Raw genomic sequence first — 19,948 nt, forward strand, 5'->3', positions numbered from 1 at the left:
CCCATTTACCCATTACCCATTGCTACTTTCCTCGGCAGGTTGCCCTCGTAGCATTGTGGATAAATCAGACTGGCCACAGCAACGATTGAAGATGTCTCCTGTAATTTCCATTGAAATAAGGTTATTAAGAATAAGGCAACCTTAAAAGGCAAAGGTCCTCAAATCCCATCTCCATACCCAGCAGCCAAAACAGATACCTGAGAAAAGTACAATTCAGATTTTGACCTTTCATACTATACTGTAACTCAGTATAGATCATACTATAATGTAACTGAATTTATATTGCAAAAAAAGGCAAATATGACCAAATATAAATATAAGATAATATACATTTAAATTATATTTCTGAAATGGCATGAAAACATATATAATAGCATACAACACTTTGGGATCCTTGTAAGTACTTGTATAAGTGACAAAAGAATGATAAATTAAAAATACTAAAATTACATTTGAATGCAGAATATAAATACTATATATATATATATATATATATATATATATATATATATATATATATATTAATACATATATAAATATTAAATTCTGCATTCAATTCTGCATTAATTTTACTATATCTCCAACAGTGTTGTACAGCAAGCTCAAAAGTGTTCTCAATCACTCCCATTAAACTGTATGGGACCAGCTGGGAACCACTTTGTACAAACATTTGATAGCAATTGTATTGCGGTGGAGCTGCAGTGCAGTTCCTGGTAGGGGCATGTTGGTTTTGACCATGTGGCTGCATTTTCTCTTCTGGGTGATGGAACTCATCACCATCGCAATTAAAAAGCATTAACCTGTGGTGCAGTTTGCCACTCCCGGGCAGCAGTTTCCTATGCTCACTGTGTGGTTTTGGACCAAAAGTCTAAAAAATGCTCTCTTGTTCTAGTTTGAAATACCTGCCTGAAAACTGACTTGACAATCTCCTTCGGTATCCACATCTTGCCAAGAAAACCCAAGGTATGATAAGGACAATTATCCAAGGGATTGCCATTGACCAGACAGTACAAGGACATTTATTCAACCACAACTTAGGAAGTCTTCTTTCTCAATTGTGTTTAGAGACATCTGCAAGCAAAGCATTTGCAAGTGTTTTTGCCTTTGTGTGTGTTGTGCTGATCTACAGATTTCCTGCAATGCATTCTAAAAATAGTTTTATTAAATGATGTTTTATGTATGTATATGGATTGAAAAAAATTACTTTAAAATATATAATTTTGTATTTTCATAATGTTTTTAAAATGACATTAAATTCTGTTTTCTTTTCTGTTTAAATACCAATATTAATTGTCTGTAACAAAATTACGATTGTTTACTATGAAAAAGAAATGATCATCCTTTATATATAGAACCATACATTTTTCAGGAAATGCTACAGCTCTTGTTTTGTATATATTCAGTACAAATACCCGTACGCAGGTACATATTTATTTTCTAATATTGGTGCATCCTATAATTTACATTAACAATCTCCTTTGAACTATACTGTCATGAAATATGTAATACATAGTACATACTTATGGAACATTCCAATACGAAAACACACCCTGTGGAATGGGAAAAATAGTAGTAAAGGAATAAATATGTCACAAATGACCATGGTTAAAAATCTCTACTGCCCTGTAAAATATTTCATTTGGCATCTAAATGGATGTTTATAGATATTTCAAAGCCTAACGTGGGTCATAGCAAACCCATACAGCTAATAAACTTCTATGGATACTTTATGCAGCTCAATTTTCAAAAGAGAATTAAAATCCCAACAGTCTTTGCAGAAGGCTATTTGGTATATTGAAAATTCAGAAAGTGTGTATCTATAGGAGAATAAAGGACTTTAAAGTCAGAAATATTGTTATATCCAAGCCACTGGCATTAACCTTAGGGGAAAATGTGTTACAAAATACCAAACATGGATCGATTTTCTTCTTAAAGTAAGATAAAAACACTAATTTATTGAGAAGCGAATTCACATTATGGCACAGTGATAGTAATTCTGGACAGGTGATTGATAACATGGATATCTGTCTCAGATTACTATAAGAGTGGATTCTGGTTCTCTTTGATAGTCCTGAGTTCAAAAGATTTCTTTAAGATGGAGTGTTCCATCCTAACTTCCCTAACAGTTCATACAATACCTTATCTTATGCAAAGGTACTAATCTAGTAACTGATAGTCTTGGCACTTAATTTTGTCCTGTTGGAGATAAATGGAACATAAGTATAACCTGTTGAATCTGATAAAGGCCAATTTTGTTCAAATGTTTTATGAACTAAAAGAAAATGAAAATTAATTCCTAGGAAAAAGGAAGAAGATGGTGGTGCCCAGCGCTGGGGCAAAGGAGGAATGCAGGATGACGTGGGACCAAAATGAGGCCAGCTGTGGAGGCATCAAGAGCTCTGCAGAAGTAAAGGTAAGTGTTTTTTTGATGTTTTTGAAAGTTCCACTTCAACTTACCTTAACCTCCCTAGCGGTTAATTTCTTTGGGTTTTTATATGACTAAAAGCGGTACATTGTTCTTCATGAAAATTTATTTTACAGTATAATATAATAGTATGAGTATAATGAAAGAAAAAAAATAAATAAATATATATATATATATATATATATATATATTTTATTTTTTATTTTATTTTTTTAAATACATATTATACTCATACAATCATATATACTGTAAAATAAATGTTCTTGAAAACATTGTACTGCTTTTACACATATAAATCCAATGTATTGCATTCAATACAGTTATTTTGTATTGAATGCAATACAAATGGATTTTGAACTTCCTGCCTCGCCCCGCAGGCGCACCGGTGACTCATCGTGTGCAGAAGCGGGCCGGAAGAAGAAGATGGAGATTGCGGCAATGGACGATGCGGGGCGCCGGCGGATCAGGTAAGGCTCTATTTACTATTACTTCCCATAGGATTACCTACCCCAAGTGTGACTCAAGGTTACTGCTTTTTGCAACTTTTTTCTACCCCGAGTCACACACGGGGTTACCTCTAGGGAGGTAATGGAGTTCAGTACAGTAATAAGGAATCCATTAGACATTTACTGCCAGCTACGCAGTATATGTAGCTTCTGTAAAGACCTGCAAGGGGAAGGGGAGGATAGTTGCGCCTCCAGCGAAAGGCTGGGATAACTATCATGCCTGCAGAGTATACTGAAAAGGGAACTCCTTCAAGGTAACCTGTGGGTTGGTGTCACTTTGGGACCTGTGGGATTATGGTTTCACTTTGACAACCTGGTCTCGCTTTGTGTTTGTGTGCTGACAGAGGCTCCTAATACAGAGCAAAGTTCTGGGGATCTTTTTCAACCCCCCACCTAACACATTTATATTTTGTGACATAAAACTAAGTTAAATGATTTCACTTCTTGCACACTGAGTCCCATATGTAGAAAGTTTGCAAATATAGTTTAGGTATTGTTGTTTCTGTACAGCCTTAAAGGTAAATGGTTAACAACTATTTGAAGCGTGTCAAGAGATACTTGTTGCTTTGAAATCTGTCTAAAAAGCAATTTGCCTCATTTTAGAGATATCTATTCTCTTTTGCTATTGTGTCTACATGACAATAAGTAAATAGAAACATCTGAATTGAGAAAGGGTTTAACCATTCCTTGTGCTCTATATAAATTCAGTATTTTGATCCTCAATTTCTTACTTTTCATATTTTATTTAGTAACTTTTTTCTTCTTGCAGTTACAGAATGTAATTTAGACTTGATGAGTTATAAGACACACGGCTACTTGACAGCATGAAATGCCTACTTGACAGCAGGAAAATAATGCATTTTTTATGTATAGCAGTAATGGAGATACATACCCATGCAGTATAGACCTCAGTGATAAATGTGCTTGGTAATAGATGTGGAGATTGATAGGAAGGTGAGAGTGTGCTAAGTGGCACTGAACAAACTGTATACTGAAAGTTTTACTGTATTTCATTCAAAATACCAAAATTTCTGAAGGCTATGCACCTTAACTAAATAACAAGAAGCCTAGGGCTGCCAAAATCTGAAAAAATAGAAGGTCATTTTGCCAAAATAAATATTGATAAATATTGTCTGCCATGCTAATACATATATTATACACGAACACCAGCCCTTTTTAACCAGGGTTTATATGTATCCTTAGGGTTCCTCCTAAAATTGCTAGGGTTCCTTGAGCAGTGGTTTATTGACCTCCCATTTGATGGTGTCTGCATAGTTCCTGGGCTGATGCCACTCAGTAGAGCTAGCTGAAGAACACCAATGTGTTTTAGCTGTCGGGAAGGGTGACAGTCTTACCACTATTGTAAGTGGTATTCGACTTACCCCCAATGAAGAAGCATTTTTTCCCATTGACCACAATGAATTGGTTTCTTTAAGGGTCCCATGATATCTAAGAAAAAAAAAACATTTCAAGGGTTCATTTGTGTTAAGAAGGTTGAGAAAAGGTTGACAAAGTCTATTTGTCCATTTATGTTCCTGTGGGAGCTGTGGGAAGAGCCCCATTATGCACATTACCAAGGTCTTTGACAGTCTAATTCAGACCTTTAATGATAAATTGTTAAAAAAATTTAGTAATTTTATCATTTCAAGCCATGAAAGTCTAAAAAAAATAAATGTAAAGGAAAGCAATGTTCTGGAAAAAAAAAATTGATTTCAAACATATTGTAATGGAACATGCACTAATAATCGAGTTTCCTGATTTAATTTTCCTAGGAATAGTTGTCACCTTGACATTCCCTGTAGTTAAGTCTTAATTAGGCCTCAAACAGATTGCCAACCATCTTAGTGTTAAATCATTGTATGTGGCAATTCTAAGTTGGTTTGTACTGAACTTTGAAACATTAGTTTGGGTCCTAAATCGTTACAAGACTTCTTCTACATGACAGTATCATAAAGCAAGCATTTGGATTCACTTTAAAAGGCTAGTACCAATGGGCAACATACCAAGACAGCATTATTTATGTTAAAAATGAAAAAGAAAAGGTTAGCATAAACCAGATGAATTTTTTTGGCATTTATGCACAATATCTAATCACAATGCATGGACGCTAAACTAAGCAATGAAACCTCCTTGCAGACAGATTATACAATCTGTAATCTCTGCACTAGACAGGAAGCCTGTCATGTTATGTTCAGATACAGATTTGTACAGGTGATGGATTTAGCCTATTAAAAAAATGGAAGACAGAAAAGGGACAATTCTTTTAGAGCACAAAGAAGCCGTTAAACGACCTTTAAGAGAGGAAGAAATCATTGTCCTTTTATAGAAACCTTGGGAGCCCTATTTGCACGACCTGTATGGAGAAAATATCAATAGATTTTCTCATCACATGCGGTGGTGACAAGGAAAGGTTCCCAGCACAACAACTATCAAAAACAAAATTCTTTTAGATAACCTTTACAAAGACACCCAAAGACACATTTGTGAAAGGGAATTTAGATCCATATTTTCTCATTCTATTTTTGGAATGTGCCTTTCATATATATTTATATATATATATATATATATACTACAACATAACAGTTACTTTTTTAAAATTTTCTTACTTGAGTCTTTACTGTTGCTTTACCAGCCTGACAATAGGGTTCAGGATAGGTAGATAGATAGATAGATAGATAGATAGATAGATAGATAGATAGATAGATAGATAGACAGTGATATCTATTTTAAAGATTTTATGTCAATTGGTTTTGCAATTTTTCCTATATTGCTGAAATTGTTTCTAACAAAATGCAGATAATCAAAAAGTAGTGTAATTTTAGGGGGAATCTGTCAAATAGAAATATATCAGTTGGTATTTATGTGCTCCTTTCTAACTGTTTTAATTTTTCCAAAAAGACCCAGAACAGTGGGGAATTTGGAACCGTTGACCTCATTTCAGAGTTTAGGGAATGGAGGAAATAGTCAAGTATGGCTCAGGACAGCATTAAAGGTTGGCGAGGGCCATGTTTATATATACATATGCTAAGGCACCAGCTTCCTTTATGGGTTATGGCCTTTACTCATACAAAAATGACAGAGAAGGTTCTTGGAGACCTCTCACAGTATCAAAAACTGTATTTACAGGTAGACCACTTTACATCACTATTTGCTGATCCTGCCCTGATTGATGTCTGAAGTATCCCCACACATATCTTATTACTTCTGGTGCCGGAAACAAATGCATCTCAGTAGAATTGTCACCTACTTTATGATTTAAAGCAAACTTGCAGGACAGGAATTGGGATGAAGTTTAGTTTGCTGTCAGTTAGAGTTTGCAGCAAGTGTTACACATTTATCCTTGTGATATGCAAAAAGGCAAATGTTGGCTATTCTGATATGCTGAGAATTATGCTGGGAGCCTAATGCTAATGTAAATGGTGTGCAGTGTTCCCACAGGTTGGTGGTTGTCAAGGGGTGCTACTTTAATCCATTAAATAAATAAGGGCTGTGCAAATTAAACGTTAACCTAAAAAATGTTCCCTTTGTAAAGTGAGTGATTTATAAGGCAAGCCTATGTACACTAAACTAATTATGTGTGAAAAAATTGATCGTTGCTAGCACATCAATGGTTGATTGATGCATGCATAACTTTATCATATTAACTATGCTTAGTGAGCATTTACTTAGCATTTGCTAAGTACAGTCTATAAACCTTTAGTAAATGAACTCCCAAATTTTTAAAGAACTGTATTTTGTGAAGAACAACAGAGATATAACGGTTACCTACACTTTATCCTTACCTCCTTGTATGATTTACAGTTATAACCTTCAGAAGTTTCTCTTTATCCCATTCTTGGCAATAGTATGTACCAGCTCTAATACCTTTATACCCTTGATGGGCCAGGACCAGGATTTTTACATTACAGTTTACGTAACTTTGTCATTAACAAAGATTAGCAAAAAATACAAACATGTATTTGTTTCATGTGACCAATGTTGGTTGTTTAAAAAATAGTTTTATAAAGTTTTTTTTTTTTTTTTTAGCCCTTTAAAATTAAACTAAAATAAATTTTCTGGTACGAAGCAGGACAAAGTTATTTGTAAATAAAATAATACTTTTATGTTGATTGGTTTTGCACATTTATTACACTAACTTAAAAAGGAGAAAGATAAGAAGATTGATCAGCTGGTGTTTGCATTGGTTGAAAGATTTTATTTCTTTATGAACTATGATATCCTGTGAGCATCTTTCTACTTGGCTGCTAGGAGTTAGGCAAAATATTTTATTTGACATTTCGTTGAAAATAAATGTTTTTTTTTCTTTCATGAATTTCTGTTGCTCTTTACATGTCATGTTTTCCAACAACATGGACAGATGGGAACATTTTTATATAACAGAACAAGGCAAACAGATTGCTAATATATCAGACAGTGTTCAATTCGGGCAATTAAAATGGTAAAAATAGCTTTTATCCCTTTCACATAATATTGTCAGGAAGTGATAAAAATTTAAAAAATGTATTAATGGATGGATGTCGGATTATGTGCTTCAATAACCGCTCATCCTTCTTTCCAGGCATTATCTCTAGTCCCTGCTGGCTGGCACTGCTTTGAATTGAATGAGACTCTTCTGCGAGAATCAGTGACGGGCTTCTGGACAGATGACTTGTGTGCTGCACCCTGAGGCTTCCTGTTACTATATTAATACATATTTAGCACAATAATCTATGAGTGCAGCATATGTTCAAACGGACTAAATTTGGAATACTCTGCTGCAGGTGCATTATAAGGTTCTTCTGGTTCTGAACATCTGATGAAGCCTAAAAAGTAATTCTTGATTTGCTAACATAATTAACTCATTAAATGTGTTATTCTATCATTAGTAATCTGGCATAAACTTTAGAAGAACTTTTCCGCCAGAGCTTTTTTTTGTCGAGCAGTGGTAGTTTGGAGGTCGTTAACTGTGCCACCTGGATACAAATGCCATAGAAATGAATTGCTAATTTTCATGTTTTCTCATACAAGTCTTGTCTTCTAACAAGCACAGATGCAAAACTAGCGTCAGATATATATATATATATATTTTTTTTTTTCATATGAAATGCATACATAGTAGGTGACATGTAAGAATAAACCCTTTAGGTATTTATTACCTCTTAAGATCATAGACAGCCATCAAATATGATGATAGTTCTGTGGCTGTTAATGTGCCAATAAAACCCTCCCCTGCAGTTTCCCAAATAGGAGTTAAAAGCAATATGTTATGGTGACAACAATAGACTGTGGTTGTGTTGCCACCACATTGTGAACTCTTTGAGCTTCCCATAACCTGACATGACCTGATGGGCAAAGTCATTTACTGACAGCAGCTCTTACACCAAACATTCCTCCTATTTATTCATATATGTGAGTAGCATAGATGGCTCAGAGCACTGGATTGACTGACTTGTACGCATCTCTCTCTCATTTACCCATTGACAGGTAGTCTATAATACCCTCCGTTCTCAGAATCCATTGGTAGAAAATGTATATAAAGTGGGACTATTAAAAATCAGCTATCAGGTAGGTATTGCAGAAAGGGACAGAAAATGTACAATGGTGGGATGTGCTGGGTATTGAGTATGTGCAAAATTGTCACCAAAATTGAGTAGGTACCAAATTGCTGGGTATTGAATATATGCAAAAATGTCACCCAACAAATTATAATGGCTTAAATTAGGATACACATCTGTTTGCAAACAGGCAGGTAATGTTATTTTATGGCAGAAGGAACATTGACTGTCCCTTCTGCAATAAATGGCCTGCCTTGCAACATTTTTTTAGTTTTTAGGTATAGTTCTACTTTAAATCCATTTATGTTATACTTTTTTAGAAGGTTAAAAGAAGCAGTGGGAAGGGTGGGTGGTGTGGTCTCTTGAGTTTACTGACAATTTAAGTATGTTTCAATATAGTATTGTATTGCATTTATATATTATGTAATAAAATGTATTCTGTTGGTAAAAAGTTTGTGGATTTCACTGCACATTTTTACATGCTTAGTATCTAAGTAGTGCAGGTCTTTATATATAGTTACAGTTATTATAGTATAATGAATGCATGACTTAGATGATGTATGATTAGAAGATAAAACATTATTAAAATGTGATGGATGAATTAGTAGAAGCAATATGTTGGCAATATGTACAGAACAAATATGTAATGGATATAGGAAGAACGTATAAGAATTAATATAACAATATGATGTCTACGTCATGCATTAAACAAAACAGATAATAGTGTGGTCTGTATTACAATTGCAATATAAGTTCACAGCTGCAAACACTTGAACGTGATTCACTCATTGTCATTGTAACCTAATGTTTCTCTTGAGTGTGCTGCTATTTCACAGGCCACTGGGTCAAAAAAAACTCTTCTCTCTGTTCTTCATTTTCCATATGCCTTACTTTTTTTATTGCTCTTTATTTGAGATTCTGGCTACATTCAGGGACACGTTTCCCTCTCAAGTCTGTCCTAGTGCCTTTGAGACTTCAGAAATTACATGCTGACTAGGTAAGAAATTATTGCAATGTTCCTGATCTCTTGTGGAGCTTGAAGATGTTATACAGCAGTAGAAATCAACAACAAGTTCATTACTTTTAAGTAAGTTTTCCTGATATATGTTAATGGACTTTCTTTGCTGTAATTTTTAATTTAATTCTGGCAGCACACAGAAGTGATCAGAGGCGTATGTGATCTTTCATTGGTTTTAGTATATAATGTTTGCAGAGCCTATGGTAGTGATGAAGTAATAGTTTACAAAAGATGTTGCTTTGATAATAATAATGACTGCACATATACCAGAGACCTCTTATCCAGTTAATGCCACTATTCTTGCTGCAAATACTGAACTGGAAGTACCCGTAAAGTTTGAAAATGTAGTGCAAATGTAGTAATGCTTTGTGATGGACCCTGCACAGAGGCATTTGAGTCTTACCTTTCCAGGCCCGGCGCTGTTATAATATTTGTAGGTTACTGGTCTTGTGCTGATCTTGCAGACTTTATCTTTACTGAAAAGACAATTGAAGTATTAACATACCTTTTTACAACTGCAATGAGTGATGTATTTATACCTAAAGCTAATATGGAATGTGCAGCCCCATTTGCTAACCTTTATTCAACCCCCACCCTTCTGAACAATCCCTGAGTTAAAATTAAAATAAGCAACCTAAAAGCCAAGTTTAATGGCGGAGTGATGAAACATTCCTATACTACTATCTTCTGGACTAGAGAGCGTCTTTTTGAGGATTGAAGATTTGGGTTAAAATTGACTTTTCATGGGTCATGTAGCAGCAGGATCATCTCCTGTGGTTGTCTTTTGAGCCTACAAGCAGATTCTGTTATGCATTAGGCACACAAAAGACTGGTCTGGTGTGAACCTACTCTTAGGGTCTGTGTTAATGGATACATGCAGCATGATATTTATGTCATTTTATGATGTTTTTAATATCTTTCATAATGCATTCTCATTAATTTGCATTCTCATACATTTGTAGGAGGAGAAAAGCAGTTGTGACCAGAACAAAAGCCCTTTAACACAGGCCATAAATAGGGCATATTCATGTTATCGTTGTTATCCTGGTCCTAACCCAACAAACAATGATAGTTGGTCCTGAGGGATGGTAAAAAATATGATAACATTGAGGAGAATAGTCCAGACTCTTACTCGAAAGGTCTCCTTACAACAGTGTTAAACAGGTATATTCAATACAATTTATTAATAAATTTAAGTTCTTTGGAAATTCTACAGGAATCTAATATCTATAGATTTCTAAAAACTTGCGTGAATTTGCTGTGGCAGATTGGCTGTAGACATCCTATTTTATTTCTTTGTGACTTATAGAAAGGCTCGGTTGCTGCCTTGATACAAAACAGACTACACACTTGGTGTGTAGTACTAATATTTATGTTTTTAATGATAATGTATATTCCCCCACACTTACAATGATCTGCAAAAGAGACAGTTCTTCCTCTTGAATACAGTAGAAATGATAGTCAATGAAATGAAGCTGTGACATGGAAAATGTTACATTAATAGGCAATTATTTTAATTGGTCATGCTCATTTATCAGTTTTTCAATTATAGGTGTCCTGGTGAGTATTTTTCTATAGCACGTGAGCTTTCATTGACTAATTGTTACTAATGGCATTTACTCATTTACATAGTACTGGTTACTGGAGTTTAAATAAATGTATTTTCATTTATGTTTTAACATTACCAAAAAGCAAACTCCTTCTACCCATTTTAACTCTTCTTTGTTTTCTACGATTTTTCCAAAAAGGACCAACTTCAAAACAGCAAAGTTAGTTCAATATATTTTTTTGCTTATGTGTAAGTCTGTTTAGCCCTGCTCAACTAAAACATGCAACAGAAAAGGTCTAACCATGCAGGTCCTACATATTTGAAAGGTATATCTAAAGGCACACTTTCTGATTTTCCTACCACTACCTTGCCTGGTGACATTGATCACTAATTTAATTAGAGAGGGATAATTTCTCCAATAGGACACACACCACTGTATAACAGTTTTAATTGCTTCCACACTCTATCCACTAAAAATAAAGTTTTAGATTTACTGTATTAGGAAAGTACTTTTCATAAAGGGTAGTTATTCTGAAACTGGCCAAAGTCCACATAGCTTTAAAGTGAAACTAAAGTGCCACCGAGAATTTTAGTGATTCAGGCAGGTGGTTATTGCCGAAAAGGGACAGGCAATGTACAATAACACATCTTACCCTGCCTAAATGCACCAGGAATAGGTGAAAAGGCTGGGCTTGGCATGTGCAGGGTCAACTTTGGTTTATGGAAAAACTGGAATTTCCAGTTCTTTCCATAAAATGCAAACGAAAATGTATATAATGTCATCTCAATTTTTATATCTTATTAATAAACAACAGACTGTGTCTTACCTTCAACCAATTCCCTTCCTCAGTATAATATTCTTAGCAAGAAATACAATTGAGAGAACATATAGTGTAATCCTGTGCACTAGGTACACATGTGCGCAAACACTTGGATAGGATGTTAAAGCTATACATGTGGATGTGATGTGGTTTTGGGCATAAGGCAAGCATTGCAGAATTATATGCATACATTTGTAAAAGGTTTTACAGTTTTTTACACAGTTTGCCATTTTAATTGCAGCTGCTAGTATCTTTGCACTGAGATATAGTGCTTCAGGTGTCTTTAAGTTTATTAAAGTATGATCACCGGATCTCTACTTACCTTTCGAATACATTTGATTCTGCTAAGTTTGCCCAACAACAACTTTCACATTCAACTTAAAAACATTTGATCTCTTTCATCATTACAATTACAATAATTTATAAAAAAGCAATTGACCTAATTAATAAATACCATTTAGGCTTAACTTGCATGAGTTCTGATTTATCAAAGCTAACGAGGACTGGTGACGAAGACTATCATGGTCTATTTGCCGGGTGATCCATTAAACCTCAAATAAATATGGTCCAGGACTGAAAACATTTGCTAAATATTAGCAAATGATTTTAAGAAACTCATTGCAGGTTTATTGGATTACTCAGGTTTACCAATGAAGGTCTATCATCTCCAGTGTTGAAGAGCTTTATTAAATCAAACCCAATGTATATTGCCTGCAACTGTGCTGAGTAGTACCTACAAAAATGAAATGACCAAATGATTTGAATTATCGGCCATATGTTTATATAATGCCTCGACTTTCCTGGTCCATGGCAAACTTTAGATCAAATCACTGAATTCTAAAATGTATTATTGATACACATCCCTTACAGAGAAAAAATAAATAAATGAAATCTATAATCATAGATTTTTAAAATAACAACTTTAACAATAAGCTATGATCATTTTCTATTTCAGGAATATATTTTTGTATTGTTTTACCAGGGTCAATGGTTTCCAAAGGAAAGTGTAGTAGACCCCATGTTGTCACAAAATGACATGGCTTTTCAGCTTACAAATATATGTTTTGTGAAATAATGTAACATTGACCTTTTCCTTGGACAAATGGTCTTACTGCTAAGCCACAAATAAATCAGCTGTGTTTACAACTAAAAGCTGACCGAAAAAAGGAAAATGCTTTATTAGAGCTGCAAAGTATTTGATGTATGTCAAACTGTTACATAAAGTCAATACTTCTCTAAGAACCAGCCATAAATATGGCACAAAAGGCAATATTTCCATCACAGAGGAAGCAATCACATAAAGATTAGGAAACCATTTCAGAATGAATGCCATTTATGTGAAAGGAGATGGTAATTTATATTTTATTTGAGTTATAGCTATAGGGGCTACAATGCTGGAATGGGCTAAGTCCTAACATTATCTTACATGCTATCAGTTTTATGTGAGTTTAGGATGTTTCTTGTGGTGTAATAGTCACGGTCCCTTATGTCAGGGGCGTTGTGCTCCATTGTCTTATCGGATTCACTAAACATTATAGTCACAGCAAAGACTTTGGAAATGCTAAAAGTAATGGGCAGGTCAATTAGATGTTCTTCTTTACCCTTAGACTATATTTATATTGGAGAATAAGAGAATCCTCTATCAACTCTCCATTGCACTCAATAGTGTTTATATCACATTGTCTCCTGTATTTTACAATCTATTTATAAAAATGCAGGCCACAGCGGTCCCATGCAGTGTTTTTTTTATAACACTTAGTTGAAGGAATGACTTTGACAGCTCATTTGATCCGGCTTTTTGTCCTCTAGACTAAACATATTTGTATAGCACATGACAATATTTTATACATTTACTAGAAATGATCAGGAGGTAGGTCTTCCCAGCACCAGAATGTGGGAACTGTTATATTTTATGTAATTCAATTATTAAAAATATTTTTCTGGACCTTAAAAAAAAAGTCCCGGTCATGGACCAAATAGGATTTTAAATATACTAATACATCTTGAAGAATAAACATGCCAACCAATTTTTCATATTAACAATTCACATCATCCTACAACAGGGAATTGATTGGTCAAGTTTTCTTGCAAAACCTATTTAACCTACACAGTACACAAGTATATTTTATGCTTCCCTTTACATTTTGCTAGTGAGCTTCTTCATGTGCAATATAAATAATTTATAAAAAGTATCAATAAACATAACAAATATATGATTAGCTCATAAGAATATAAGCTTATTGTCATATAATGCCACAGGATAGAAAAGAATGCCATATTATCTAGATCTGGCTGCTTTGATTATATTTCTATGATGTGTCATTAACTAATAAATTAATAGTTGGTCATGACTGATTTATTTATTGAATTAGTCAATGGCAAATTACACAAATGTGAACCAACCAGACAGTGCTGTATTTACATAACAGTGACTGAAGAATCTCATTTTATGGCAGGAATTGGTAAGTCAACATCATTTCTTGCTGCTACAGTAATTGACTTGGATTCACAATCTATGGCATGATTGACAATGTTTTTAGGAAATTGACTTTTATATATTGTGTTTTTACAAACATAAAATACTTCAGTGTTTGTACTATCTTTTGATTCTTTGAATAGGTGGAAATGAGGTTCTATCACTAAACAGAACAAGAGGTCCAGACTGTCGTTGGTCAGTAACTCCTAAGCAGCTTTGCTTCTCGCAGTGGGAATATTCCCGGTGGATAGTGTAAATGTCTGGGCTGGAGAAATAGGCTGTGAGTGATGAACAGGGCAGTGGGAACAAGAAACCCAGCTATGTAACTGAGCAGCATTGCCTGATACATCAAAACAATAGTTCACACTTCAATAGTAACAGCATATCACTTCTGGATATATGCAAGAATGCCAGTTCTCAAAACTTTAAATTCTTTAAACTTTCCTCTAGTACTTATACCAGTAATGCTTCACTCACTATTTGTCCAAAATGTATACAACCTTATTTCTAAATGCAATATCTCTGTTTTGCTGTTGGAAACCAATTACATTCTTCCTTTGTATACCTAACTGCAGTACAATAATTATTCTTAGAGGCTGATGTTGCCCTATTTTTTTTTTTTAGGGAACCTGTATGTATAATATGAAATAATATATATATATATATATGTATGAACATTAATATGGCTGTGTAATCAATAATACATCATTATATGTGTGATTTTATTGCAAGCAAAGTAAATAACTTAGTTTGACTTGCTATCATCCTCATACAGTCTACTGTACAGCAGCACCAGCAGATTGGTCAGAGAAACATCCCGATGCCATTCAGTTGTGCAAGGAACAGTGCAAGAAGAGTTAATATAGTTACAGAGAAGTAAGCTCTTTATTTGCTGCTTCTCTTATCACTGTCCATTCACAACATGTGGAGGAGACCTGAAGCCAAGGACAATTAGATCCACTTCCCTGCCAAATGGGCTGTATTGTATGTGAAAGCTGTGCAAATCTCAAACCAATAATTAAATCTCTTTGACAGATAAGACAGCATCTATATGTATATTCATCTGTGTACCTAGCTGGTTGCCTGGAGCTGAACTTTCATTTAGGATACTTTTTATCTCTTTCATTTCATTTTTGACATTGCTTAAGATTGCCTCTTTGGCATTTGCAAAGTTTCGTTGTGGAATTGTGTATTTTGACAACACGCTGTAAAAAACATAGAATTAAATAGTTTCAATCCTGCACTTTGTACTGTATTGCAGAATAGGTGTATAAAGCAGAAGTCCCAGCACTTCCCTCTCTGCACCGTTGTACCTGCCCTTGTGAGCAGATAAACAAAAACCATAACAACCAATCACCCAACAGCTTAAATTAAAGCCATGAATTAAATGAAGACACATCAATAAAAGAAATAACAGACTTCCACATAGTGAGATTCATGGCTGTCATTTTCTATAGTCTCACCCCTCTTTGTGCCATGAAACTATTATGAAATCCATATAATACCAAGTAATAGCATTTTCTCCTTTATATGCAGTAATAATTTATAACATTAATCAGAAAACAATCCAGCCTTTCACAAGAAGGTATAAAGAGAGATGGTCTGTTTTATATAGTGGATGGAGCACTGTGAGCTGCCATCTACAGCAAACATCTCTGGGGGATGTTAGATGCTCCTGTCTTAGCCAGCATAACGACAAGCTGAATTATCACCGGGCCAATTTTTAAGATGTCATAAAAGCCACAAACGGCTTTTTTTTCTGAGTATGCAAAACTATTTTATTAGGAACTTTTCAACGTGAACTTTTTCAGGGGATAAAATTGCTAATGGAAAAGTTAAATGTTACAACGTTCTAAAGGTAATATAAAATAACTCGATGTTTTTTTAAGGCTATGAGCATATGAAAAACACTTAACTCTTTACAGAACACAACAGTTATTGATCACAAATAATTTTGATATTTTTTCACCTGATTAGAATTTATTCTGTATACCATGCCTATTTAGGAATAAGTTTTTTATGGTTTAATTTGTGGCTTAGACAGGAAGACTCCAACAGTATTTAAAACAGAATTCAAGCTAATGAAAATAAATGGTTTTCCATGTGTACAGATGGACCAGCCTGCCTGTTACTGAACATTGCAAGGAGAATTAACAAGGTGAGGAGCTCTATGAGAAGACAATGTGGCAGTGTGACCACACCAGAGATCACTTGTGTGTTGGGCAGGGCATGGTCATCCTAACAGAGGAGGGGTCTATAAAAAAGATTATCTTGAAGCTGGGAAAAAAGTTGGGAAATATTATGCAAAGAAGGCAGAGAACCCAGGCCACCACCTTACTCACTTTTAAACCTGCAATCCCTGCCATCCAGATACCCTTTGGTAAGCAGAGGCTGGCATTTGTGTACTCATGTACAGAAAACTCCAGTCTGGAATTAAATTTGGTTCTAACTATGTATACCGACATCACCAACTATGAATGCATCTGAAAAACATATTTTTAAGGGGTGTTTGCTGATCAAATAACTTTATTTCCATATGTTTTAGGATTAAAGGTTAATTTGATAAGTACAATCTTACGTGATGAACATTGAGGTCTACCCTATTTATTCAACATTTTTCATATTCTGAAGCAGATGTCAGCACTTAAGGATATAAACTAAAAATGTTGACTACTTTAAATCCATTAATACTACACCCACCAATTTTACCTCTCTTGGTAATCCTTTCAAAGACAACTTAATAACTGTGGTTCTCCTATCTCAGCAATGTTCTTCTTATAAGTGTTGATATCAGTATTTGTAAGAATTAATAATTTATATACTCCACCTCTGGATAATTTAATGTACTTTAATGCTATGAGTCTGTAAAATTCTGTCCGTGTAGGAGTAGGTCAAATCTGTAAATCAGCCTCCTTGTGCAGAGCAGGCAAATCACTTTGTGAAAGCTCTTCAGCTTCATCTGCTAGCTCTGACTCAGGATTCAGGAGCTGGCTATAAACTTGACATAGTACTGTGAAGACGTAATGAAAATCTTTCTATTTCAAACCTTTTCCTGCACAGACTAACGTAAAAAAGCACTCACAATTTCACTTAGTCGACTCTAGGCTGTAAAATGCTCTTACAGCTTGGAAAATGGAGGTGGCTGTCCCTTATTTTTGTACATGTGTTTCAGCAAAAAGAAAATTTTAATTAATGCTTGTAAACTGTCAAAATATGATCAAAGCAAAACATAGTCAAATTTTAGGTAAGGTTTACTCAAGGAGTGAAAAAAGTTTTTGCAGACATAGGGGGAACTATCATAGCTTGAGAAAAAAATGTTAAAAACTGCATACAGGTAGTCCCCAGGTTAAGGACACCCGACATACGGACACCTTCTAGATATGAATGGGAGTTTTCTTGCTCACTTGTGTGCAGGACGGAGGCTTGAAGGGAAGAGCGGGTGGTTTGCACAACTTGTTGAAGAAATCTTTTGCTAGACACAGCTGATGATGTGGGTGATCTGAGGAGCTGAGCTGATCTGTAACATCTTGTAACTCTTTAATGACCCAGACAAACTTTGCAGCCTTTTTTTTTTTCAAAGCACAGCCTGCTTCAAAAGTTAATGAATGTCTAGGCATTTTTTTGCTTTGTGAGGATTTTATACAGTAACTGACACCACACTGCCTAATAATATGTTGTGACAAACATCTGTCCTAATTGAATTTATTCAAATAATGTACCTGCTCTGACTTACATACAAATTCAACTTAGGAACAAATCTACAATCCCTATCTCCCTAGTCCCTATGTAACCCGGGAACTCCCTGTATATAAACAAATATAAAATACCCCTTACCCCTTTGTACCAGTCTTCTGTAATTCTGTGTATATAAACATTTATACTGCAAGAGAATGGGACAGCACTGCTAGCCAATCAAACTTAACTGTATTGTCCAGTGCTGTGGGCCTAAAAAATAGAGCTTGTTGATTGGTGATCTATTCTCAGTCTTGGCAATGCTGTAGTTCTGGATCTTGAATAGTGTCTGCTGAACATAATCACACTGCTGAACATAAATTTGATCCTCCTCCAACTGAGAAAACAATCAGAGACTGGCTACAGGAGGAAGAGTCCTTACTGAAGATACTTTGGAAGAAGAAGGACATGAGAGGCAAGTCAGCAAAATGGCCTGATTTGGAGAGGGAATTAAAGATATGGGTTGAAGAGCAAAGGGCAATCGGAAAACCTGTGTCTACAAAGATGGTTCAGCATGAGGCAAGAAGAATTGCTGGTGAACAAAAGTTACTGAATTCAAAGGAGGACACCACTGCTGCTTCCAGTGCATGAAACGACTAGACTTGCCCAAAAGATGCCTGAAAGCTACCAGCAGTTGTTTTGTCATTCAAAGTCGGAAGACACATCAGTTTGAGTTGGGACAGATTGCAAATATGGACAAGGTCCCCTTCAATTTGATGTACAAAGTAACAAAACTGTTAATAAGAAGGGGGTGAAGACTGTAACTGTGAAGACAAGTGGACATGAAAAGAGCCATTATACAGTAGTTCTAGCTTGTTGTGCCGACGGAACCAAGCTGCCACCTATGCTGATTTTCAAATACAAAACAATGCCAAAAGAAGACATTCCTTGAGGAGTGATTGTCCATGTTCATGACAAGGGTTGGATGGATCAGGATGGGATGAAGATCTGGTTTGAGAAACTTTGGAGCAGAAGTCCAGGTGCACACTTTTGCAAACCTGATCTATTGGTGCTTGACCAGTTCAGGGTACACATAACAGAAAACACAAAGAAATTTGCAGCAGAGAAGGAAACAAAACCTGCCGTCATACCCGGAGGCTCGGCATCTCCAACTACTCCTACTCCAACTACTTGATGTCAGCATTAACAAACCCTTCAAAGCTGCTATGAGAGAAGAATGGACCCAATAGATGAAGGCCTCTGGGGACAAATTGACACCAGCAGGAAGTGTGAAGAAACCAACTATAGGAGAAGTTTGTGCCTGAGTGAAAAGATCTTGGGATAGTGTGAAGATTGAGGTCGTTGTCAAGTGTGGCATTTCAAATGCCATAGATGGACCTGAGGATGAGACAAGATATGAAGACAGTGATTTGCCATCAGACACAGATGAGGACAAGTCAAAGAACTATCATATGGATGAGAGTTTTGACAGTAATGAGGAGTTGTATGAATTCTGTGAAGAATAAAGTTCAATACGATAAGTTCAATAACTGTATATTTAAAAAAAAAAATTTTTCCAAGTTTTGGGTCCCAAAATCAAGGTTTGTCCTATACATTGGAGTGTCTTTTATATGGGGAAATACCATATTTTACTTGTAAAATATTGTACCAGTAGTAAAATTATTCTACTAGTAGAATTAGTCTACTGCTTGGTTCTACAAAAATTCTACTTGAAAGTGGTTGAAATCTACAGATTAAATTCACTGGTGGCTTAGGGGTAGTGCCCTTGCCTTTGCAGCAGTAGGTCCCTGGTTCGAATCTCGGTCAGTACACCATCTGCATGAAGTTTGCAGATTCTCCCCGTGTCTGTGTGGGTTTTCACTGGGTACTCTGGTTTTCTCCCATATTCTAAAAAACATGCAGTAAGGTTATTTGTCTTCCCCACAA

The 19,948-nt window shown here is 35.3% G+C and overlaps 1 protein-coding gene across 1 annotated transcript in view; it reads left to right on the forward strand.

Moving 5' to 3' along the window:
* Positions 1 to 2,353: 2,353 nt before the first annotated feature.
* Positions 2,354 to 19,948, forward strand: part of LOC140334713 (sialate:O-sulfotransferase 1-like) — a 328,520-nt gene continuing 310,925 nt past the window's right edge. The window contains exon 1 of the mRNA XM_072416987.1: positions 2,354 to 2,413. Within this exon, the coding sequence (XP_072273088.1) occupies positions 2,354 to 2,413 (60 nt within the window). The remainder of the gene's footprint in view (positions 2,414 to 19,948) is intronic.

This window comes from Pyxicephalus adspersus, chromosome 1 (assembly GCF_032062135.1).
Source record: "Pyxicephalus adspersus chromosome 1, UCB_Pads_2.0, whole genome shotgun sequence".
In the NCBI taxonomy this organism is placed as follows: domain Eukaryota; kingdom Metazoa; phylum Chordata; class Amphibia; order Anura; family Pyxicephalidae; genus Pyxicephalus; species Pyxicephalus adspersus.